This window comes from Erpetoichthys calabaricus, chromosome 8 (assembly GCF_900747795.2).
Source record: "Erpetoichthys calabaricus chromosome 8, fErpCal1.3, whole genome shotgun sequence".
Taxonomy (NCBI): Eukaryota; Metazoa; Chordata; class Cladistia; order Polypteriformes; family Polypteridae; genus Erpetoichthys; species Erpetoichthys calabaricus.
Window position 1 is genome coordinate 106303492 of NC_041401.2, and position 25399 is coordinate 106328890.

The 25399-nt window shown below is 38.2% G+C and overlaps 1 protein-coding gene across 2 annotated transcripts; it reads left to right on the plus strand.

Annotated features, from left to right (window-relative positions):
- Positions 1–12057: 12057 nt before the first annotated feature.
- On the plus strand, positions 12058–12874 carry LOC127529002 (PWWP domain-containing DNA repair factor 3A-like). 2 transcript variants are annotated; one of them, XM_051931222.1, is made up of 3 exons: positions 12058–12250; positions 12335–12423; positions 12752–12874. In XM_051931222.1, the coding sequence occupies exons 1-3, from the start codon at positions 12119–12121 to the stop codon at positions 12813–12815; spliced, it is 285 nt and encodes a 94-aa protein (XP_051787182.1). In that variant the 5' UTR covers positions 12058–12118; the 3' UTR covers positions 12816–12874. The 2 variants fall into 2 exon arrangements, with proteins under 2 accessions (XP_051787182.1, XP_051787183.1); XM_051931223.1 differs by having other exon boundaries at positions 12356–12423.
- Positions 12875–25399: the final 12525 nt, after the last annotated feature.

Sequence of the window (25399 nt, forward strand, 5' to 3'; positions counted from 1 at the left end):
ACTGTGTATGATGTTGAGTTCATTTCTAATAAAACAACTGATTTGCCTGAAAGGTAAAAAAGAAGAATGCACTGCTTCAGAACTGACTATACTACAAGATAGTGGCTATAAATTGGTATAGGCCTACCCAAAGGAAGCACAGAGCACCTCAGCTGGGCACACATTAAAGAGACGTTTCCTCAAATGGCAGGGTGCTATGCCTTGACTACGCAGGATACTGAAGGTCAGTCAGGTGAAAGTAAGACAAATTCAGCAGTTGATGGTGGTGATCAAGGTCAATACTAATCTTTGATCTCCTCTGTGAGCACAGGGCTAGCAGTAAACAGCAAATAAATGCATGGGGTGAAGAAGGGTGAAATGTATTATATACAGATTGGGAGTCTTATGTCATTTTTATGGTTCATTGGGCCAGATCTATATTTTTCTTTTTATTGCAGCTAGTGATGAAAATACACATTCAAAAATAAGTGGCAGAAAATGGAAGCATTGATAGCTTTTTGGGAGCAAAAACACATACTGGCCAGCTCAGTGTGATACCTGTTTATCAACATAAGGAGATGAGAACAGCACAGTTAATTATCAGACATTCTCAGGGCATGACATCAATTTACAGTGTTAGACTGGTAGTGTTTTAACATGGAAATGGGAAAACTCAATCATTAACATAAGTATATAAACATAAAAGAAATGTTATGAGGTGGAATGCACACCTACAGTATAAAGCTTTCAAAGTCATATTAGCATTGTTTATGTTTTCAAAAAAAAGTATATGGCATTTCCATCTCCATAAAAATATATATATATTTCTAAATATATATAACAACTTATTTCAACAAAAACTTACCGTAATATGTGATCACAAACTGGGACTGTATTTATCATTTTTGTAAAAAAAGGACTTTCATTTGAACTATAGCAGCCTATAAAATATTGATAAATTTATCATGCAAGTCCAGTTTTACTAAGTAATTTTCATCCAACTGTATCTACACTTATTAATAGTATCACTCATAGATTTCCTAATCTTTGCCACTTGAACACTATATTAATGTTTTCATTAAATCAATTTTTGTACTTTTATTAATAACGACTTTTATCTCTGTCTGAAGTCTGGCAAAAAATGTAATTTGGTAATCATTTGTAGCAAGTCCTGAGAATTTTCCTTGTTTTTATTCTGCTTTTGCCTTTCTTCTCTGTGATTTTCATTTACCCCATGTTTACAAAAAAATATGAATCTTTTTTATATTTCTTAGCACCAATCATATTGCCAGATGATATATACATAAAGTTAAACTGATAAACTGATGGGAGAATCCACTAAACACCCCTCTTAACGAAGTGGTGTTCAAAATAATGGGAGAATCAACATCCGTCATAAAATACTGGTGACTTTAGTTGATTGGAGGAGGTAATAAAGTTCTGCATATTAAGAGTCAGATGACGTGATGTAGTAGATGAGGTAACAGTAATTAGAAAAAAGTACAAAAGCAGATGACTTGCTTAATGGATTGCTTGCTCCATTGATTGAGACAATAGTGCATAACTATGTGCAAATAAAGAAATGTTCTGCATTCTCATCTGGGATCCGTGACTGCCTTCTTTGAAGACAGAGGAAAGTTTTTTCCATGACAGTACCCAGGCCAGTGGATTTTAGCAGAGGAGTGGGTCTCGTAAGTTCTGATGTTTAAGAACTTGATCCTCTTTCTCTTTCACTCTCTTTCTGTCTCTGTTTCACACCTTATACAGCTTCTCAGGATGGCTCTGTTCCTTCTAACAATGTCTCTCACCTAGGTTCCTCACCAGACGTTTCATGTCAGAAAGTCCACTGATGGCTGGTTAAAATGATTACATCTACCTTAGTGTATTTTAGGAAAATCAGTAGTTGTAAAACTTGCATTTTGTTGTAACACCCACCTCCCCATTTTGTAATACATTTAATACTTGTAAATCCCTGCTCCACATCACCATCTCAATATGTACAACTATTTCCAAAAATATTTTCCAGCTGTTGAAACAGACTTCCAATTATTTTGCTGTAGTCTTGGGCATTAACCTGCTCCATGTATATCTATAAATTACCCAGTATATACAGTATCTGCTCTGTTGCTAGCTTCTCTGAAAATGACTAAGTGCTTTTCATCGATGGTACTGAGTTTAGATTTTCTGTGTTTTTTTAACCTTTTTTGAGAGCTAAATAAATTGAAGTTCAATGTTAGTCACTGCTTTGCACCATGCTGTGTTTAATGGAATCTGGCACTGCAATCCTGAACTGTATTAAGCAGTTTCAATAATGTATATGTGGATGATCATTGTATTATATTACACTCTCAGAAGAGATTCCAGCCTATTACAGGATACACACATACAGCACATGTAGACAAACTGGCTAGTAGCTCATTTTAGGCATGTTAACAGCCCAAAAAATCTATTTAAACTATACGGACAGCAAAAAGAAAATAAAAACACAATGTTTCCCAGCCTATAAATAGTCTCTGAACACCAAAAAGCTATGGAGCAGCTGTCATCAGACATCAATGCAGTTTACTCCTCTGTAGTATCAGTATTTCTCTTTTAGTAACTAGTCTGACGAAGTAGATACAATTCTTTTTGTTAGACATAGAAATTTTGTTCTCCCTTATGCATCATGCACTACAACACTTGGATTAACACAGGGATTCTGATAACCAGCTTCCATTTGTCTAAATTGCTTTTTCTGTTCTTTTACTATAAATTGCTAGAATGGTTTTAGAGAACTACATCAAAATTGATTTTGTGATGCTCTGTGATAACATTGAAAAAAATGAATATTCCTGTTCATGACGCCATGAAATAGTTTTAAATCATAAAGGTATTTTATACTTTCAAATAATCCCCAAATAAAACTTGAAATATCTTCACATAGACAAAACTGTTTTTCACTGTTATGCTGCCTTCTATGCGTGTACACCTATGAAGATTAACATAAATCTTTGTATATTTTATCATTCATTTTCTAATAAGTGATTTGCTGTGGAAGACATTGTGATTGGATCTAGTGCCAAAGAAAACTAAACCCAACAAAAAGAATGACAATAGACCCATAGCTTTAATATCTTACATCATGAAAACGCTGCAAAAGCTTGTATTAAGTCACCTCTGATCTCAGATAAAAATAGCACTATCAGACACACATTGAGGTGAATGATGTTAAGCAAGGAGTTTTCCTGTAAGGTTCAGGCAAGCATTTATGTGAGAATTTTTGTTATTACTTCTCTAGTATCTTTAACATCATATAGCCCTTAATAATGGGAGTTAAGTTTAATTCAACAAAACTGGAAACTCCTAGTTCTTGGATTATTGACAACTTGACAAGCAGACCACAGTTTATTTGGCCACAGAGCTCAGCATCAGAACAACTGGTCAGCAGAACAGGAGCCCCCCCCCCCCCCCCAAAAATGTTTCCGTATGCACTTCACATTACAAATACATTTCTAAGAAATGCCAGCCTGAAGAAGTTTTCAGATGATTATGCAGTTAGGTGGGTATATAAGTTATGAATGGGTGGAACAGCAACATCCATGCCTGGTGGAAGCAACTCAGGACCCTTGATGGAAACTCCTGCATATGTTTTGTCACTTGGTTGTTGAATGTGTGCTGATTTATATTGACACAGCAGCATAAAATCAGATCCCAAAAGTAAAAAAAAAAACCTGTATGGTCAATAGAAGGTTGTTGGTTAAGCTGCTGGTTACATAAGCAATGCACAACAAACACCCTGCAGGGTCATCTTAACAGCATTATAGGCACCCGGGCAAAGCAGTGCACGGGGACTCTTACCTGCACAACCACTCACAGGAATAAAAATGTAAATGGTCAATAACAGTAAACATATATTTATTGTATTGAAACTTCCAACAAAATCAGTATTTGAACATTAAAAAACATATGTGTACAGCAAAGATTAATCAACACAAACATTTGATCAATATAACATGAGCCTCGAAAAACACAAACATTTCAACATATAAATGATACTGAATTGGTAAACCATACAGCAGTTATATGGAAAAACCCATCAAAAACTTCAAATGACTTTGTTGAACAGTCATCTTATGTAAAGATCTTCAATATATCTTGCTAAATGAATCTTAGCCTGAAGAGGTTTATAAATTTTTTACATTTAAGATGTCTCACTTAAAGGTTTTTCAATGTTATATCTGTCCTAGTGTCTGTACAAACACAGAAAAAGTCATTTCTGTATTACATCTGGCTGAAGAAGGTGCCTGAGTTGCCTTGAAAGCTTGCATATTGTAATCTTTTTAGTTAGGGGGTAATTTTACTTGACAACACCCTAGTACTACTGATTGAAGAATTTATTATGTTATGACTTGGGTTCTATAAATGGCAGTTTAGTCCATGCCAAACATTTTTGTGTTTTATGATAGTGTTTTACATCAACTGATGGGATTCAAAGAAGCTCTAAAAATTCAAAAAGAGATGAAGCTATAATTAAATTTTACAGTTCATATACTCAATATATATGTTTTAAATTTTGTTTTTATTTTTGCTTATTTACCATTTCTTCATTCCTGCTTATGTAAATCTAAAATAACAGATTGAATTTTGTTGGCATGCATTTCTTTGTTTGTTTTAGCTTATGTAATTGTAATTTTATTTTGCTCCAGGCAAGCTCATTTATCGTTGTAATCTGGGATGCAAAGAGAGAGCGCACTATCACTACTTTAAATGCACTGTCACAGTCCTACAAAGGAATGGATTTCTAGCACATTTATGAAGATGTGTTCCAAAGGAAGGACCACCCCCACCCACCTCTTCAGTGTCCTCTTCCTCAAGTCCGCTGTTATTTGCCTTGACCCCATAAGCTTTAGCATTAGTTACAACCCAGCAAACACCAATACCTGCCTTAACCCTAGGTGAATCAGTAATTTCCAATACCCAGCCAATAAACGAACATGCATCATATCTTCAGAAATCCACACTTGATTTCACCAAGAATACACCAACAATATTGTCACCTCTACAAGAGTCGTCACTTGCCACAAGCCAGCAAAGTTTGTTTACCTCAGCCCCGGAAGAACCATTACTTGCTGTAGCCACGCAGATGTCAATGTTTACTTCACACCTGGAAAAATCTGTGCTTGCTAAACATCAAGCCCTGTTTCACCCCTGCAAGAGTCCACACCCTCCTCAGCTAAGCCAATTTTGACTACACAAGCTAATTTAAGAAAAGTTATAGTGCAGTGTCCTCATTGGAAGTTAGCTTTAAATCGCAAAAATCTTAAAAGACATGTGGATAGGCAGCATATGTCCACTTCAGATGATACAACATTATCACATAATTTAGAAAGCCATTGTATTGATCCTAGACGTGGCAATAATGCAGTTCGCAAAGCTTTCAGGGGGCCCCCATTTGCTATTCATGTAAGAAGAAAACTTGGGGTTTGATGCAGGACACTGTATGTGAACTTGAGTAATGTGCAGTAAATCAGGAGACTGCAGTTAGGAGTGGACTTGTGGCATTTCATTGCATCCATTTACGCTCACTGGACTATTGCAAAACGTATTCACCAAGGATTCACTTGGAAAAAGAGGTTTTGACTGAGATGGTGCAGGCAAAATGGTTTGGGGAGGCCAAAAAAGATTATTTGAGAAATTATACTACAAATCTATTGATGAACATACACCTCTTGTAGTCTTGGTTGACACTGGAAAGACCTCCAAGCACTTTGTTTCTGTTTTTGATAAAAAACCATCATATTTCAATAAGGTTGGAGGGGTGCTTGTCACATACAATAGCAGACAAAACACTTGGCACTGTCCATGTACAGGTGCCAAACTGTCTTGTTTACACAAATATATTTTTAAATGGTATTTATTTCAAACTAACAGAGACCTTTTTAGGAGTTTGCCATGTAAAGACAGGACTGTGGAGGAATATGTTGAGGAAGAAGAGCATCTTAATCAAGAAAAAGTATACCCACCTGAGAGAAATGTTTTAAAGCAAATTTTGAAGTACATTTTTTCCAAGAAGAAGATCCTAGCCACCCTACCTGAACATTTGAGAGATGCAACGCATCAAGAATTTCCAAACATCTTCATGCCACAGGAAAACATTTGCATGGAATGTGAAGGCCATATTAATTTAAGTGAGCCAGTATTGATCACAAGAGTAGCAAAAATCATTACATTGACCAGAGTCTTTGAAGGTGATTTCAGACTTTATTTCTTGTTTGTCTTGCAATTTCTTAAAGTGGCATTTGAGTAATAAGCAATCTAACCTCTCCCCCTGCAGGTGTACCAACCTTTTACAAACAGTGCCCATCTTGTTGAATGATGTACCGTTATCAGAAGTGGGAACAAGGAGTTCATAATAATGATGACCATATCATTCTTGGCTTACATTTTTACTTGTATTTAAGAGGCCTCACTCCAGGTATCAAATCCTTGCTGGTGTATTTTTTGCAGGGTGGGTTTTTTTTTCCTTTTGTTTAAGGTGGGAGCAGAAGAGCAGACGTCTAATTAGTATATTTTGTATGTTCCTTTTAGACACACAATACTTTGAGCCGGGTGTTTGAGGCCATGAAGAAAGCCAGTGGGTTCACACTCCCAAATCATAACCGGCTCCTTCACGCATACCTGCATTTTGAGGCACTTACTGCTCATGAGTATGGGTTCTCGTGTGTTAAATGTGGGCATAATCCCCCTGTTGTTATAAACGATCTCCACAAAAAAGGAGTTTTTAGCATGCCAGGCAAGTACATTAAGTTTCTAGTTCAGATTACTTCAGTGTGATCCTTATAAACAATTTCTTTTTTTTTCTTGATGTAATAGTGGTAGTTTAATTCAATATCTTATATCTGATTTAACTGCATTAAATTTTTTGTTAGTGACATCCATGAGCCTCCTGAGGACTACAGAGGAGAAGTAAATATTGTGGAATTTTGGGATTCTGTTTGCCTTGAGATGATTTCCCATGGGTTCTCCCACAGTAAGTTTTTTAATTTAATTTATTTTTCTTCTTACATGTAATTATGATGACAAACAGCTTGGCTTGTATTTCTTGTTACTTTCAGGCACAAGAGAAAATCCACTTGCAGTCCATCTTTGTTTTGAATTCTGGGCTCCTTGGATTGGCCCCCATACCAGAAAGTCTAGCATTGTGTTAAACACTGAATGCGAAAAATTGCACCATCCAAAAACCTGCTGAATATGCTGATGTCGTTGTAACAGAGGACAGACTTTTAAATGAAGTCATGAAGTTTAAGGTTAGAGCAGTTCAACCTTTTACTTTCTGTAATACTTGTAGCAATAATTTATAATGTCTTATGGACTGCAGTGGCATTGGCTGAGTTAATACTCATTTTCTGATGTTTAACATTGATGCTGTGAAGCAGCTGTGTAAGAAGAATGGTTTGGACAGTACAGGCTCCAAAACGGACCTAATTCTCCGACTGCATGAGGAAATTAGGGACAGACACATGTATGATAAAATATTTGAAAAAATATGGGGAGCTTCAGATATGTTTCTTTTGGATATACACAGAATTCTGTACATTTTATCTGTAACATACCATAGTACAGGATGATGTTATCCTAATTTTTTTTTCCCCTGTCACCTTTTGACCTTTGCTAGAAATGTATTAAATGACTTGCTTGAATAAATGGGCATGTAAAGTGTTTTAAATGTTTGTTGCTGGAAGATTGTTGAAATATTTACAGATGCAACATGTTGGGTTCTTCAATGACTGAAATGGTTAAATAAGTAAAATAACGTTGATAGCTGTTTTAGTTATTGCATAAATAATGCAAATGTCTACATAAAAATCCACTTCATTATTCTCAATATTTCTATAGTGTAAACCTGTTCTTCTAAGTTTTATGGTCCTCTTGACCCTCCCTGAAAAAGGTGCAAGCTGTCTGGTTGAAAGATTCTGTGTTTTCTTTTTAAAACATTTCAAAAACAAATGTATACATAGTTTAAATATTTTGATTATGTGTACATAATTTGTCATGGATTCACCTTTGCATCAGCTTACGTTTATTTGCCTTGTATAGGTGGTTGGGCAGTAATAATGTACCCATGTGGTATCATCTACAGTGTGAAGTTTTGTCTGTGAGCAGAAAGCCCAAGAGACTACATGGACCTGCTTTTATCTTGGAAATACATGCCCAATATCGTAGTTTATGATTTTGCTGGAGGTTTAGCAACATATGGTAATTTCCTCATGAGAGAAGACTCGTGGAGCATCAGAAAACAACATTCTGTTCTAAATGTTTGTGCTATTTCTTAGTTTATTTATTTATGTATGTATTTTTAAGGTGAGGGTGCAGTAGCAGCAACTCTTTCAGAACAGACAAGTGAGGTGCTTGACAACAGCCCTAGTGTAACACCTACCAGTATGCCAACAGGTTAGTACTAAGGGGACAAATTGCCATATTGGCCTTTTTGCCTTTTTATGGACTTACGATTATTAACTTTCTCAGCAGCTGGTACATATGTGAGGGAAGGCCAGGTCCAGCTGAAGTCGGATAACATCCGTGCGAGAAGGGAGACATGGAGCCAAAGTCTCTCTCCAAGCCAATTGAGTTTGGTATGTAGCTAGTTAAAATGTGTTTTCCAAAAACTGCTGTGCCCACAATAAAGAAATAAAAAAGTATTCTTTTTTAATTTTTCCACTGAAATCTAAATGAAGTCTTGCGTGGTCAGAAGCCTCATGATGAGATCATTGTGCAGTTAAACAATGTTACCTTAAAAAGGCTGGGTTTTTTTACATTTGGATGTAAGGAAGAACTAGAGGAAACAGTAAGTAAATAAGGCTTTCTTGCACAATTTATCATTGCTTTATTTCAGGAAATGCTCTCCACCCTTTCATTTTTTCCTGTCTTTGATAGATTGCCAACTGCTGCTTGTAGCTAATCGGTGAAATTGGCAGATTTCAGGTATTTTTTTAATGCTATTTTAAGGGATGATTACTACTTTGCTTAAACAGAAATTGGATTTGTTAATGTAAGAATTTATTTACGGAAAGGATGTGCACGTTGTAGACGCATATGTGGTTGTAACATGGAAACCACCTTTGAACCAAGATCCTTTTCTCTCCCTACCTGTAAGTAACTTTTTAAAACTATTTCCTAATTAGTGACATAAGGCCAAATGTTTACTATTCACCTAAAATAATATGAAGTTAGAGTTTAAATATTTCTCTATTTTATTTCCCAAAAATTACTGTGGTGCAGCCAGATGTGGGATCAAAGAATGGTCTTTTGCTTCCAGCTTGGCAGCCAGGACACTGGGTGATATGTTTGAGTTTATCCAGACAACATAGTACAATTCTAATTCTCCATTTAAATCGATCATCAATTGCTGTTGACCATTAACTGTGTTAACCATTTTGCTCTGCCACAATATATGTTTGAACCATGCTACATGTTTGTGGGGAAACCTTCATAAAATGTACTTTTACAGGTCATGAGATACTTTTTGGATTCCAGAAATACCTCTGATTTTCAAGATAACAGCTACATGGAGCTGTTCAAGTTACATTTAATAATTATTTTGACTTGTTCCAGAGTTGGCCATTTGTTTTTTTTATTCTAGTATTGTATTTCACAATGAGGATTGGGCTAATTGACTATCTACCTGTTCAAAAAACACATTTTATTCTTTGATTTAATTGTGATGGTTCCTTCAGACTGTTAAATAATTGATCTCCTATAATAAGTGAGAAACTTAACGCTCTTCCCTATGTGAAATACAGTTTCTTTTGGTTCTTAATTCTAAAGCCTGATTCACATTAGGTGTTTTGTTTTTTTGCCCCTTAGGATGACGCTTTGTATCCTAGTCAGTTAGGCATCCCAATGGTAAATAGGAAACGCTAGGTCATTTAGTACATTCAACAATCATTTCTTGTGACACGCAAGACTTTTTAAATTGTCTGAGCACTCCTGGACTGTGCATGGAAACAAAAAAAAACACTTTCACCAGCATCTTGGAAATGCTTGATAGTCATTCTGTTGTGAACCAGGCTTTTGACAAAGCTCAGATTAACTGGAATGATGCATGATATTACCTTTTTTTCCTTTTCAATTGAGTTCCTTATGTTGGAGCACTTGGAGCAATGTGTCTAAATTGTAATACCAAGTAATCGGCCATGTTTTGGCACAGTCAATTTTAACAAACTTTCTTGGTAGTTTTCTGCAGGTGATACATGACATTTCTAAACTGTTAAGACTTTCAAGCAATAGGCAATGCACAACTTAACTGTACTGTATGTGACTAAGACTGACAGTTGTGATGTACACAGGACCTTTTCAATGTAATTACAAGTGACATTTATATATTTTTTTTCCTTTCACCAAACTTGCAACAAGAATATCTGCTGAAAATTGGATATTAATGAAAAATAAGCTAAATTGCATTCAACCATTTGTTAAAGTTGTAATTTCACTTGTAGTTTCAGACTTTCATGTGTCTTTTTTATTCCTTCCTCCTTTTCATAGGACATCCCAAAGCAGCCTACTGGTTCAGTAGACTGTGGAATTTACATGTTGATGGTATTTAATTATTAATTATAGGCTTTATGTAACTTTTCATTTGTGTTTAGATTGTCTATGATTTCAGTACTTTTTCTCTTATCCACTGTCAGTATGCACTTTATCTGACCATGGCAGAACCCTTTGATTTTACTGCTGTAAGTCCTTTAAAGATGATGATGATTATACATATTTTTTTTCTTCATATGTGGCATACTTTTAACCATGGCATTCACTGATATATCCTTTTTATCTTAGGATGACATGCCTGCCATTAGAAAGTGGTGGTGTTTGGCTCTTCTGTAGAATGGCTCATATGGGTGGTAAATATTCAGTATTTCCTTTTTGCTTTGTTAACAATTTTTCCCATAATTTTATGTGGCCATCTCCTATGGTCTGGTTTAGCGGGTGCCAAATGGCCTTTGCCTTCTTAGAATAATTTACAGATATTGGTACTTGTTCTGAGTGTACCATTGCTGAGTGCCGGTGCAGGTACCCTGCTTTTGGAGCTGCTCCTTTTTGGGATGCTTGGACAATCAAAGGTGACACCTCACATCCAACCAGGGGAAAATATTTAGTTTAAATAAAACTTGGAATTTTAAATTCTTTACTGTCTAAATGAGGTCATATAGTGTTACTTTAAATACACCAGTGTGTGTTTTAGTATGTACAGGTAAACTTTTACTGGCACTCCTTTTTTTCTGTTAAATGAATAACATCAATATTGTAATGTCTAAAAGTCAGGACCAAGAAGATCATGGCAGCAGTGAACACGTTGAGGAATATACTTATACAGCCACACCATGGTATTAATGTAGAACTTAGTCTACCACTGTGGTTTGATACTTGGTTCAACTTGAGTGAAAACCTTAAAATTGAACATGGTATGAAGGATTGTCATAAGCTTTGGGACCCGTTGTCATATAGGGAGTGTTAGATTGGTTATTTTGAGGATTAGAATAAAAGTATCTTCAAAGCTTTTCTGTGACTTGCATATTACTTTAGCCAGTGTCCAAACTGGTGCAATCATAATACACTGAAGTAATGGACGTATTCAGAAAAACTATTGAGATCACCTCCAACAGGAGTTTTTGTAGTGATCCATAGAGTAATCCTCACAAGTTCAACTGTCTTCCAATGTGTCCATTTTTCTGAGGAAACAGAAGTGTTCAGACCAAAACCAGACAGCTTGCCCAAATACTATATGTGACAATTTGTTGTGTTATTTGTGTGTGTCCACAGTGTAGGAGCGCAGGTTGGCTGTGTGGCTGCAGCAGGGCAGCTGACTGAAAAACAAGTGGCTCAGGTTTTTGCAGCTGCAGAGATCAGCAGGACCTCCAGGAGGACTCAACATGAAAAATTGTTAGAGTTCATAATAAAGTACCATGGAGCAGATGATCACTTACTGGTAACTTATTTCAGATAACAAGTAAAACGTTTGTATTGTAATCTATCAGGCAGCAAAGAGCTATGATGACTTTATAGCGCCAAACTCTTGTATTTTCTTGTCCAACAGGCTGTTGCATCTCGAAAGGTATCGTCCAAATGATTAAAAAATTATGAAGATCCTAAAGGTCACCAGGTAATGACTTATATAGAAGATGAGGAGCTGATAAATGACCTCTACAACTTCTTGGATGAAGTGCTGTCAAGAGCTGTAGGCACTTTTGAGAGGATTGACAGAGTTCGCATCATTCTGGATGTGCTGATGCCAGAGGTTAATTTGCCTTCAGTAAATCTCTAATGAGTACAGAAAGTGTCTCTATGAGTAACATCCTCTCTTTTTCTCTGTTTGTGATAGGCTCTTATTAAAGCGCTACAGACAGTTGAGAGGATTTCTTTACCAGAGGCAGAAGATCTGTTCATGGATGGACCAGCATACAGTGAGTGGTACGTCATGTGCAAAATAAATAGTCCTTTCTTTTTCTTTTCAGCACCATTATTCTGTTAAACAGAATACCCTTGTTGTTGTGTGTTGTGAATTTAGAGAAGAATACAAAGTAATATATATGTTTAAAGTGACATTTAAACTATACATTAGTACATTTTTAGTATTGGTAAAATTTCATTTAGAAGTATGCCATATGTAGCATTTATTCTAAATTTTACAAGGTCAAGAGTTGTGGTTTCAAATGACAAATGCACAAGTGTTTCTGGTTGGTATGATTAGAATTTGTTCATTTGTGTGGTTGTTTTTTTTTGTTTTGTTTTTTTTAAGTGAAAAGGAAGAGTTTGACATACTTGTTTTGCAACAGTTGGAAGCACAAGGAAAGAACCGCTGAGGCATTTAAACTCGGAATTACATCTCAACCCTACTCAAATAAATGTGTCTCTTTATTTACTTCTCTTTTGCCTTTTTTATTTCTGTGTGTTAAAATGACTGTGCATAATGGAGTTGTATATATTTGATGTAACTATTGATGTAAATAATAAAGGACACTTTCTGTTAAAGATTGTTAATTAAGTTCTGTATATATGAAATTGTCTGTGTGTCTGTTTTTTAGCCAATTGATGTCATCTGCATTTTTTCTTTAATTATTATAACTGCATTTTACAGTGGTTTTGTATTTTACATTGCTGTTTTATTTATATATAATATATAGAAGCGGGCATGCTGCAGTTTTAATACTTCAGCTTTAGTATATTCCTTGATCAGTCTGTTTGTTAAATTAATCTTCTTTGTGCATTCTTTCTTTCAATTCCACTGACCAATCATTATTGATAATTGTAAATATTTCTTGAAATGGTTGCACAATTTAAACTGAATAATTATTAATAAAATCCTGTTTTTGGTAGTGATAATACTGAGTGTTTTGTTTAAGTGGTGCAGGTCCAATCACCTTGCGTATTAACACTATTAGAACTGATAGATATGACCAGAGCCTCCACTTGTATCCACATGAGTAGTATAATGAATGCGGCTTCTGTCAAAATGTCAAAAAATGATTGATGAGTTAAGCCCCTCCCCTTTTGAATCGACGTCATAAACTCCCGCCCCCTTCCGGTTTTCCCGGCCGGAAGTCCGTCACTTCCGTGACCTTCGCCCTGCCTGTTTTTACCCCAGGAAACGGCCAAGATCCGTTTGGCGGATGTCCGGTCCTTCCTTGAACCCTCCCATCCTGTTTTTAAACCAGGAAACACCTGTCCCTTCCTTGAACCCTCCCATCCTGTTTTTAAACCAGGAAACATCTGTCCCTTCCTTGAACCCTCCCATCCTGTTTTTACCCCGGGAAATGGCCAAGACTTTATTTGATGGATGGGTGCCCCCTCCTTGAATCCGCCCCCACCTCTCCCGAGGACAAGTTCAGGCAAGTCTGTAGCAGACCCTGCCGTCCGCACCTCTTGGTGGTCGCAGGTCTTCTGACTTAGAGTTTCCTGCCCACAGTCGGTTAACCCTGAGGACGCCCCCTTCCGATCCCCCGCCCCTAGAGGAAGAGACCGCCCACACACACACACACACACACACACACAACGGATGGCCATCATAGTCATTTTGACTCTGAGTCCAGCCCCAGGCCAGTCCTTGATCATTTCTCCCCGAGGAGAGACAACCACACACATGTTTCAGCCTGTCCATTCTGCCTTATAGCCATTCCTGACTCTAGTGCTTTGGGTAAGAAAATCTCTGTATCTATTATTTAAAATATCTAACCTTTTATTTAAGTCAAAATGATTTTCTTCAACTCACAGACGCTCTCTAAGCTGAAAAAGCCATTACTTCACCCCAGCTGGGTGCTGTCCGGCTCTCTGTCTCGGAGCAGGAGGCCTCTGCCTGTAGCCCGAGGAGAGATCGCCTCCACAGACACACACACACGCACACGCACCCCAACATGTTAAGGAAGGGCCCCTACCATCCAAGCCTCTTGGGTCCATTCCTGACTCTAGTGCTTTGGGCAAGAAACTCTATGATTTAAAATATCTATTCCTTTATCTAAGTAAATGATTTCTTCACCTCACAGACCGTCTCTAAGCTGAAAAAGCCTTTACTTCACCCCGCAGGGTGCTGTCCGGCTGTCTGTCTCGGAGCAGGCTGCCTGTAGTTTCCAAACACAAGCTGCCCGGTTCTCTCCATCTACTGTTGGAGCAGACTGCTGCGCGTGCACGCAGAGCAGGCAAACTTTCTGACCGCACAGCCCCAGGAAACTGACTTGGACAGAGGCAGTGGTGCTGTAAGAATTATGTTTCTAGACTTCTCTAGCGCCTTCAACACAATCCAACCTCTGCTCCTTAGGGACAAGCTGACAGAGATGGGATTAGATTCATACCTAGTGGCATGGATCGTGGACTATCTTAAAGACAGACCTCAGTATGTGCGTCTTGGGAACTGCACGTCTGACATTGTGGTCAGCAACACAGGAGCGCCACAAGGGACTGTACTTTCTCCGGTCCTGTTCAGCCTATATACATCGGACTTCCAATACAACTCGGAGTCCTGCCATGTACAAAAGTTCGCTGATGACACTGCTATCGTGGGCTGTATCAGGAATGGGCTGGAGGAGGAGTATAGGGACCTAATCAATGACTTTGTTAAATGGTCCGACTCAAACCACCTACACCTGAACACCAGCAAAACCAAGGAGCTGGTGGTGGATTTTAGGAGGCCCAGACCCCTCAAAGACCCAGTGATCATCAAAGGTGACTGTGTGCAGATGGTGCAGACCTATAAATATCTGGGAGTGCAGCTGGATGATAAATTAGACTGGACTGCCAATACTGATGCGCTGTGCAAGAAAGGACAAAGCCGGTTATACTTCCTTAGAAGGCTGGCTTCCTTCAACATCTGCAATAAGATGCTGCAGATGTTCTATCAAACAGTTGTGGCGAGCGCCCTCTTCTACGCAGTGGTGTGCTGGGGAGGCAGCATTAAGAGGAAAGACGCCTCACGCCTGGACAAACTGGTGAGGAAGGCAGGCTCTATTGTTGGCATGGAGCTGGACAGTTTAACATCTATGGCAGAGCGAAGGGCGCTCAGCAGGCTCCTATCAATTATGGAGAATCCACTGCATCCACTAAATAATGTCATCTCCAGACAGAAGAGCAGCTTCAGTGACAGACTGCTGTCACTGTCCTACTCCACAGACAGATTGAGGAGATCGTTCCTCCCCCAAACTATGCGACTCTTTAATTCCACCAGGGGGGGTAAACGTTAATATTTAACATTATACATAGTTATTGTCTGTTTTTTTCACCTGTATTATTATCATTCTTTAATTTAATATTATTTATTGTATCAGTATGCTGCTGCTGAAGAATGTGAATTTCCCATTGGGATTAATAAAGTATCTATCTATCTATCTATCTATCTATCTATCTATCTATCTATCTATCTATCTATCTATCTATCTATCTATCTATCTATCTATCTATCTATCTATCTATCTATCTATCTATCTATCTATCTATCTATCTATCTATCTATCAGACCCACAGGATGCGTCCTTCGAGCAGAGTGCTTTAGACCCTACCCCCAAGGCTACGAGCCTCAGGCGCTGCGTTCTCAGCGCATGCGTATCAGGAGCTAAACCCCACGAAATGTAAAAGTTTTTAATGATAACGAGATCGATATAAGATCTGTAAAATAATAGGCAACAGGATCCTTTTAAATAACGTTTGAGACGTATAAATTTTACCCCCAGGAGTTATATATTTAAAAAATCCCTGCCAAGTGAAATTGTCTTAAGCCCCTCAGCAAGGCTCAGATCGTTCGGGGGCAGTGTAAAAATGGTCTCACCTTGTGATATTAAAAGATTTCGAATGCTTACAAAGTTGACTTTTCAACCCGAACAATACACGGATGTTCACGGTCATCAGCTCTGACATCCTGAAGCTAAGGGGGTGGGGGTGTAGCTATTAGGACGGATCAATCCTTATACCGACACAAAAGATGTTCACACATAATTACTTTAACATAAGGTTCAGTTTGAAACACACTTAAAGTGAGGCCACACATTTGCTAAAATAAATCTATGCATAACGAAGGACCTTTTTTTTAAAAATACAGGACTTTTCGGTGTCCGGCCATCTACACAGGGCACCGACAGTCAATATAACGGTAAGGACCGTTCAGGATTATTATAAGTGTTAAACGAGCATGTTTTAAAACGGAGGGATGAATCCTTATATTTTATACTTAATATTTTCCAAGTTGATTCTCCGGTAATTCCATTTTAAAAATATTTGTTTAAAGTGTGCAGGAATTATCAGCATATTAATTTACACACAGCGCATGTGTAGGAGCGTGAGCGCGCTCGTGTGTATATAAATTGTAGCATTTTATATTTCTATCTCTCTATCTACGTGTACGACGATTAATGTTCATAGGACTGAAGCAAGCAATATTAGTTTTTTTTTTTCTCTTACCGAAACGGGCTTTACAATCAGTTAAGTTTTGTCTCGGCGTCTGAAATTCAAACAGGTTCTCTCCTCTGAAAATATTCAGGCCTGGTTTAAAAGAGCAGGCCGGGTGTGTAATAGCTCGGACATAAGACGTCAGTATTCTGAACTATGTGCTCGGTTATTTTTTGTACGGAGCCGCCTGTTTTAAAAGTCTGATAACGAAACATTTATGCTTTATAAAAATTCTCATTTGGACAGCCGGCTGGAGACAGATTGACTGAACCCTGAACACAGACCCAAGAATTTATATCTTAATACACGGGGGCTCTGAGATCAGGCTGTCTGTTTTTATTTAAGTCTTTAGATTTTAAAAAGTTTGCTTGCGAGTGTATTCATATTTATACCCGTGATCCTATTAAACTAGTAATGAAAGGAATGGACGCGTTTAATAGGGGTACGAGAAAACCCTCCCTTCTGATTTAAAAGGGTTTTTAACGGTAATTTTCTATCGCAGAGTTTTTAAACGGTGCAACGAGCCATCTTCAGCAGAGGGTTGAGTGCGTGTGTTACTGGGATATGTTTTAAGATACTTTACCAGGCACAGAGTATCCAATATATTAACACGGTACTAATCAGGATTTCACTATGTTTTTTAATCTGGTACCTCCTTTTTCCATCTTGTGCATTGTTCAGTAAACCTTATTTTGGTGGATCAGAAGATTTTGCTTACACCCCAATCATTATTCTCTTTAGGTTTTTAACTGTTATACCTACATTTTATAAGTTTCAGCAGTCCTTGTTTCTGTGACAGTAACTTAATCATATGGTGTAAAAATCCAGACTACTCACTTTTTAAAAGCTCTGAATTTACCAATTCAATCAATATGTCAGCTTTGGATCCATTTCACCAAGGCAATTGGGGGCTTCCTCTTTGTAGATTTTAGTTTGAAGGGACAGCATTTCTCAACCTTTAAAACTGTGTTATGAAAACTTGGGTCGCAAATACGTAATCGTGTCCCCCTAACGTTTTTCTTTTTTTTTGAAAGGAGCCCCTAATACCAATTTGTTCTTTTTAAGTAATGATATAACATAGAGGCACGTTTTATTATACCTACTTAACTTTTAGCGACATTTATCCATCCATCCATCCATTTTCCAACCCGCTGAATCCGAACACAGGGTCACGGGGGTCTGCTGGAGCCAATCCCAGCTAACACAGGGCACAAGGCAGGAAACAATCCTGGGCAGGGTGCCAACCCACCACAGGACATTTATCTAACTCTATATTTATTTTTCTAGCATCAGAATGTAGTTTGAGTTAATTTGTTATGGTTTCAATAGATGTATTTTTCATATTTTCGATTCTTGTTTTCTTTTTGTTACGTCGCGCCCCCTCCCCCTAGGGGGACAGCTCCACAGTTTGGGAATCACTGTGTAGGGGATGATTTGTAAAACACTCTGCTTCACTTCAAGTTAAAGTAGATTTGCTCGGTTATTCAGCTGTCCATCAGTGTTCCATTTTTGTTATAAATTGTATTTAGTCTCTCTTTATTTACTAAACGTTTTATATGTTGAATAGAAAACAGTTATCTTGTTCAGGTTTTAACTTAAAACAGCATTTTCATCATCAGGCTATGAGCACTTTGATACTCAGGGTGCTTTGTATAATACAAAGTTTTAGAAATTCTCTTACTGCTTGGTAATAGCCTTCCATTTTATCGCAGTTATAAGCCCCTGAAAAATAAGAATGGCTGTAGTACGTTATATAAGCCTATACACTACAGGGCTGATCAGGCTTATTTTGGACATGTTAGGCAAATCAGGAAGGAAAATGTTTTAGTGAATAGTTACATAATATCTATTACCAGTAACGGCGTACTGCACGATAACGTGCAGTGAATACACTTGACTTGAGCATTCATAGTATTCCTCCTCTTTCTCTGGACGTGTAGCATTCGTCTGCTCAGAGGATGAGGGGTTTGCTGCTTCCTGAGCAGCTCTTTTTTTTTTTCTCCACCCTAGAGGCCCCCTGCTTCTCACGCATGCACAGCACGGCCGCCCTGCTGCGCGGTGCCGAGAGTTGATTCAACAATAAAATAAAAAAGAGTAATAAAATCATCACCCGAAAGCGGATAGTAGCCGTCATGTAGTATATGTGTAACAAATTTCAAATCAATAGGTTTGCGAGCTGCAGGTGATGTAAAATCCTGAACAGACAAACAAACAGCTACGTTAGCTTATTATAGAAGAAGATATGTGTTAGCACAAGGATTACAAGTTTACTAAAACTGTGAGGTTTATTCTTTCTTTTAGGTAGTCCAAGTTACGTAGGACATCTAGCCTTGAAAACGGCTTTTTCCCCCATCTGTTTGTGAAAAAAAAAACATCCTTTGTTTGAGTCGCATTCAGGGTGAAGGGGATGTAAGTTTGAACTGTGATTCCAAGAGTCAAGAAGTGGTTGCATTCTTCTTGATTACGAGTCAAAGGCCCCGGGGTTTGTGCGGTGATCATGGTCAAGGGCAGATTTAAGCTAGACATTATTATTATTATTCCAAAATGAAACATTGACTCGCCCATATCCACATCAAGCAAGTATCACAAATACAAGACAGTAAAAAACTAAATTTACAAACAATAAGTCGCAGAGGAAATTAAAAAACATATTAAGAACGGATCAACAGGGGATCAACCCAAACTCACAGCACACTGCAACTGAACCTATGTGTTTTGCAGTATATTATTAGCTAAACGGTCATCTATTTAGCCCGTTCCTCGGATTTGCAATGAGTTGGGCAAAACATTATTTAACATCTGAGACTATGAGGCTAATTAACATTAGACTGGTATTGTTAGGACCTTATCCGGCACTAAAATTTGGGTTACTCCAGAGTCAGGAAGAACATGAAAAAGTGGAGTTATAAAGGAGTTATTACAATTTGAAAAATTGTCATAAGGTATAAAAAACATTGATATGGGGACAAAGCCAGCATGAAAAGAAACCTTTTTGAAATAAATAATAAGCTTTTTTGACGTGAACAGTCTGGAATAGTCTGAAGATGTCTTAAAGAGTTAATTTTTAAATAAAGCTTGCAAAAGTAATATTAAAAATATTTAAACTAAATAAAAACATAGAAGTACCATTTAATGATATCAACTAGTGTTAAGTATATTATCAAGCACTGGGCGCTGTTTATAAGGTTTAATTAATTTTGAAATTAACCATAGTTTGATACAGCTTTAAGAATGAGAATGCAAGACAAACCTATACATTAGAACACTCTAGACGAGAACAGGCCATTCAGCCCAACAAAGATCGCCAGTACTATCCACTTATTTGCACTTAATAACAAATGTTGCCGTTTCGATTAGGGGTATCTTGGATCTGTGTTTTATTTTAACCTTTTGACAAGAAACCCCTGGTCAGCGAAATATACCCCATATATTGAAAATGAACCGCGTCGACATGCTAACTAAATAGATATAAGATATTTTAGAATATGGACCTGGGCTCTACCCAGATGATTCTGACAAACTAAGGGGTCTCCACTTCATTGCCAAACTTTCTGCAGGTGCTACAGATCTTGTAATGGAGAATGCAAAAGATTCTATAATCTTTAAGGGGCATGTGTCCACAGTGTTAACCAACCATAGTACGTGATGTTCAAAATTCAATTAGTGTTTTTCAGAAGAGATAGGACAAGTGCGGCGTGTGTTCTGTATTCTCTTTTCTGTATTAACAATTCACAATGACCAGACTCCCGAGACCTTAGGTTTTTTTTTTATGTAGAAGTACATTTCACAAACATGAATAAGAGACAATCCATCAAACCGCTCTTGACCCAAAACAGGACCAAGCAGGGGGTGGGACCGACATCCCTCAAAATGCTTTTGACACAAAGAAGGGCCAATCAGGCGGGTGGGGTGGGACACTCTTTTCAAAGAGTCTTTGGCCGCCCCCAAGCGGACAGGATTTGCCGGGCTATAAAACAACTTTTTCAGCGACACTCCATCCTCGACGGTGAAAGAAATTAGGGTTAAGGTTTAAAAATCAAATGTTACTTTATTGGTCATTTTCAAAAACAATACTAAAATTCAGAAAGGTTTTACCAACCACTTCAAAACAATATTACAACTGAACAGCCTGTTTAAAAGCCTGGGATATCACCGGTACATTCTGTTCAGACACTTCATCTGATTTTCCATGTCATTTACCCCGTAAAACCCTAAAGGTCCATCAGACCTATCCAGTACAGAAAAAATGTTGTTTAGAGAAAGCATCGGCTATTTACCGTATTTTTGAGTAAGAGGCTTCGTCCATGTTATGAAAGTCTTGTACGTTGTACAATCGACTCCTTAATAGAATGTTCATTTTTCAGTTCGTCAGCAGCATTTTGTACAAAGGCATGAATCTGGTGAAACGGCCGAAAGATGTTGAAACAGTCCAGAGTCTTGATGACCAGGCTCCTGAGCCACGGTTTGCGGAAAACAGACAGCAGCTGCTGAACCGGTCAGTCTCAAACAGACACGTAGTCCGTGTCTGGCCGGATTGGTCTATTCAACATCCTTGACAGGTACTTTTAGGTACCAATCCATTATTATATCCGGCAGAGCCGCCATCCAACTCTGGCCCAGCTTCAGAGCCTTTGGAAATGTTTCATCCAGGGGCCGTCAGTTTTTTCAAGGGTCATGCCCGCATAATCCGCATCCTTGGTTGATATTTTTCAAGAGGCCGGAGCCTCTACCAGGTTGTACACGGCCTGGCCTGAATGGCTCTCTCCTCAGCCCCTGCTAGGCTCCCCGAAACATCATTAGCAGGTACAAAAATGTCAGGTACTGCGCGGTTCTCCAGGAAACTATCCGACCCAGACATATCACCAGGGGCAGGTAACGGAGGCTCAGGCTCCTAGATCTGGTCAGTTGAAGACATAAGAAGGAACGGCCAAGAAGACTGGTCTGGAGGCTAGCTGTTAGGCGCAGAGTCCTCGGAGTCGGGCACGATAGCCTCACATCAAAACAGGTCATCGTAGGGACCCGTCTGGCCTGTAGACCATCATGCCTGATCAGGAGCATAGCCTTAGTGGTGCCGATTGTTAACCGTTCAAAACACGTCGTTGAAAAAGTTGTTTTATAGCCCGGCAAATCCTGTCCGCTTGGGGGCGGCCAAAGACTCTTTGAAAAGAGTGTCCCACCCCACCCGCCTGATTGGCCCTTCTTTGTGTCAAAAGCATTTTGAGGGATGTCGGTCCCACCCCCTGCTTGGTCCTGTTTTGGGTCAAGAGCGGTTTGATGGATTGTCTCTTATTCATGTTTGTGAAATGTACTTCTACATAAAAAAAAAACCTAAGGTCTCGGGAGTCTGGTCATTGTGAATTGTTAATACAGAAAAGAGAATACAGAACACACGCCGCACTTGTCCTATCTCTTCTGAAAAACACTAGTTGAATTTTGAACATCATGTACTATGGTTGGTTAACACTGTGGACACATGCCCCTTAAAGATTATAGAATCTTTTGCATTCTCCATTACAAGATCCGTAGCACCTGCAGAAAGTTTGGCAAAGGATGTTTTTTTTTTCACAAACAGATGGGGGAAAAAGCCGTTTTCAAGGCTAGATGTCCTATGTAACTTGGACTACCTAAAAGAAAGAATAAACCTCACAGTTTTAGTAAACTTGTAATCCTTGTGCTAACACATATCTTCTTCTATAATAAGCCAACGTAGCTGTTCGTTTGTCTGTTCAGGATTTTACATCACCTGCAGCTCGCAAACCTATTGATTTGAAATTTGTTACACATATACTACGTGATGGCTACTATCCGCTTTCGGGTGATGATTTTATTACTCTTTTTTATTTTATTGTTGAATCAACTCTCGGCACCGCGCAGCAGGGCGGCCGTGCTGCGCATGCGTGAGAAGCAGGGGGCCTCTAGGGTGGAGAAAAAAAAAAGAGCTGCTCAGGAAGCAGCAAACCCCTCATCCTCTGAGCAGACGAATGCTACACGTCCAGAGAAAGAGGAGAAATACTATGAATGCTCAAGTCAAGTGTATTCACTGCACGTTATCGTGCAGTACGCCGTTACTGGTAATAGATATTATGTAACTATTCACTAAAACATTTTCCTTCCTGATTTGCCTAACATGTCCAAAATAAGCCTGATCAGCCCTGTAGTGTATAGGCTTATATAACGTACTACAGCCATTCTTATTTTTCAGGGGCTTATAACTGCGATAAAATGGAAGGCTATTACCAAGCAGTAAGAGAATTTCTAAAACTTTGTATTATACAAAGCACCCTGAGTATCAAAGTGCTCATAGCCTGATGATGAAAATGCTGTTTTAAGTTAAAACCTGAACAAGATAACTGTTTTCTATTCAACATATAAAACGTTTAGTAAATAAAGAGAGACTAAATACAATTTATAACAAAAATGGAACACCGATGGACAGCTGAATAACCGAGCAAATCTACTTTAACTTGAAGTGAAGCAGAGTGTTTTACAAATCATCCCCTACACAGTGATTCCCAAACTGTGGGGCTGTCCCCCTAGGGGGAGGGGGCGCGACGTAACAAAAAGAAAACAAGAATCGAAAATATGAAAAATACATCTATTGAAACCATAACAAATTAACTCAAACTACATTCTGATGCTAGAAAAATAAATATAGAGTTAGATAAATGTCCTGCGGTGGGTTGGCACCCTGCCCAGGATTGTTTCCTGCCTTGTGCCCTGTGTTAGCTGGGATTGGCTCCAGCAGACCCCCGTGACCCTGTGTTCGGATTCAGTGGGTTGGAAAATGGATGGATGGATGGATAAATGTCGCTAAAAGTTAAGTAGGTATAATAAAACGTGCCTCTATGTTATATCATTACTTAAAAAGAACAAATTGGTATTAGGGGCTCCTTTCAAAAAAAAAGAAAAACGTTAGGGGGACACGATTACGTATTTGCGACCCAAGTTTTCATAACACAGTTTTAAAGGTTGAGAAATGCTGTCCCTTCAAACTAAAATCTACAAAGAGGAAGCCCCCAGTTGCCTTGGTGAAATGGATCCAAAGCTGACATATTGATTGAATTGGTAAATTCAGAGCTTTTAAAAAGTGAGTAGTCTGGATTTTTACACCATATGATTAAGTTACTGTCACAGAAACAAGGACTGCTGAAACTTATAAAATGTAGGTATAACAGTTAAAAACCTAAAGAGAATAATGATTGGGGTGTAAGCAAAATCTTCTGATCCACCAAAATAAGGTTTACTGAACAATGCACAAGATGGAAAAAGGAGGTACCAGATTAAAAAACATAGTGAAATCCTGATTAGTACCGTGTTAATATATTGGATACTCTGTGCCTGGTAAAGTATCTTAAAACATATCCCAGTAACACACGCACTCAACCCTCTGCTGAAGATGGCTCGTTGCACCGTTTAAAAACTCTGCGATAGAAAATTACCGTTAAAAACCCTTTTAAATCAGAAGGGAGGGTTTTCTCGTACCCCTATTAAACGCGTCCATTCCTTTCATTACTAGTTTAATAGGATCACGGGTATAAATATGAATACACTCGCAAGCAAACTTTTTAAAATCTAAAGACTTAAATAAAAACAGACAGCCTGATCTCAGAGCCCCCGTGTATTAAGATATAAATTCTTGGGTCTGTGTTCAGGGTTCAGTCAATCTGTCTCCAGCCGGCTGTCCAAATGAGAATTTTTATAAAGCATAAATGTTTCGTTATCAGACTTTTAAAACAGGCGGCTCCGTACAAAAAATAACCGAGCACATAGTTCAGAATACTGACGTCTTATGTCCGAGCTATTACACACCCGGCCTGCTCTTTTAAACCAGGCCTGAATATTTTCAGAGGAGAGAACCTGTTTGAATTTCAGACGCCGAAACAAAACTTAACTGATTGTAAAGCCCGTTTCGGTAAGAGAAAAAAAAAAACTAATATTGCTTGCTTCAGTCCTATGAACATTAATCGTCGTACACGTAGATAGAGAGATAGAAATATAAAATGCTACAATTTATATACACACGAGCGCGCTCACGCTCCTACACATGCGCTGTGTGTAAATTAATATGCTGATAATTCCTGCACACTTTAAACAAATATTTTTAAAATGGAATTACCGGAGAATCAACTTGGAAAATATTAAGTATAAAATATAAGGATTCATCCCTCCGTTTTAAAACATGCTCGTTTAACACTTATAATAATCCTGAACGGTCCTTACCGTTATATTGACTGTCGGTGCCCTGTGTAGATGGCCGGACACCGAAAAGTCCTGTATTTTTAAAAAAAGGTCCTTCGTTATGCATAGATTTATTTTAGCAAATGTGTGGCCTCACTTTAAGTGTGTTTCAAACTGAACCTTATGTTAAAGTAATTATGTGTGAACATCTTTTGTGTTGGTATAAGGATTGATCCGTCCTAATAGCTACACCCCCACCCCCTTAGCTTGAGGATGTCAGAGCTGATGACCGTGAACATCCGTGTATTGTTCGGGTTGAAAAGTCAACTTTGTAAGCATT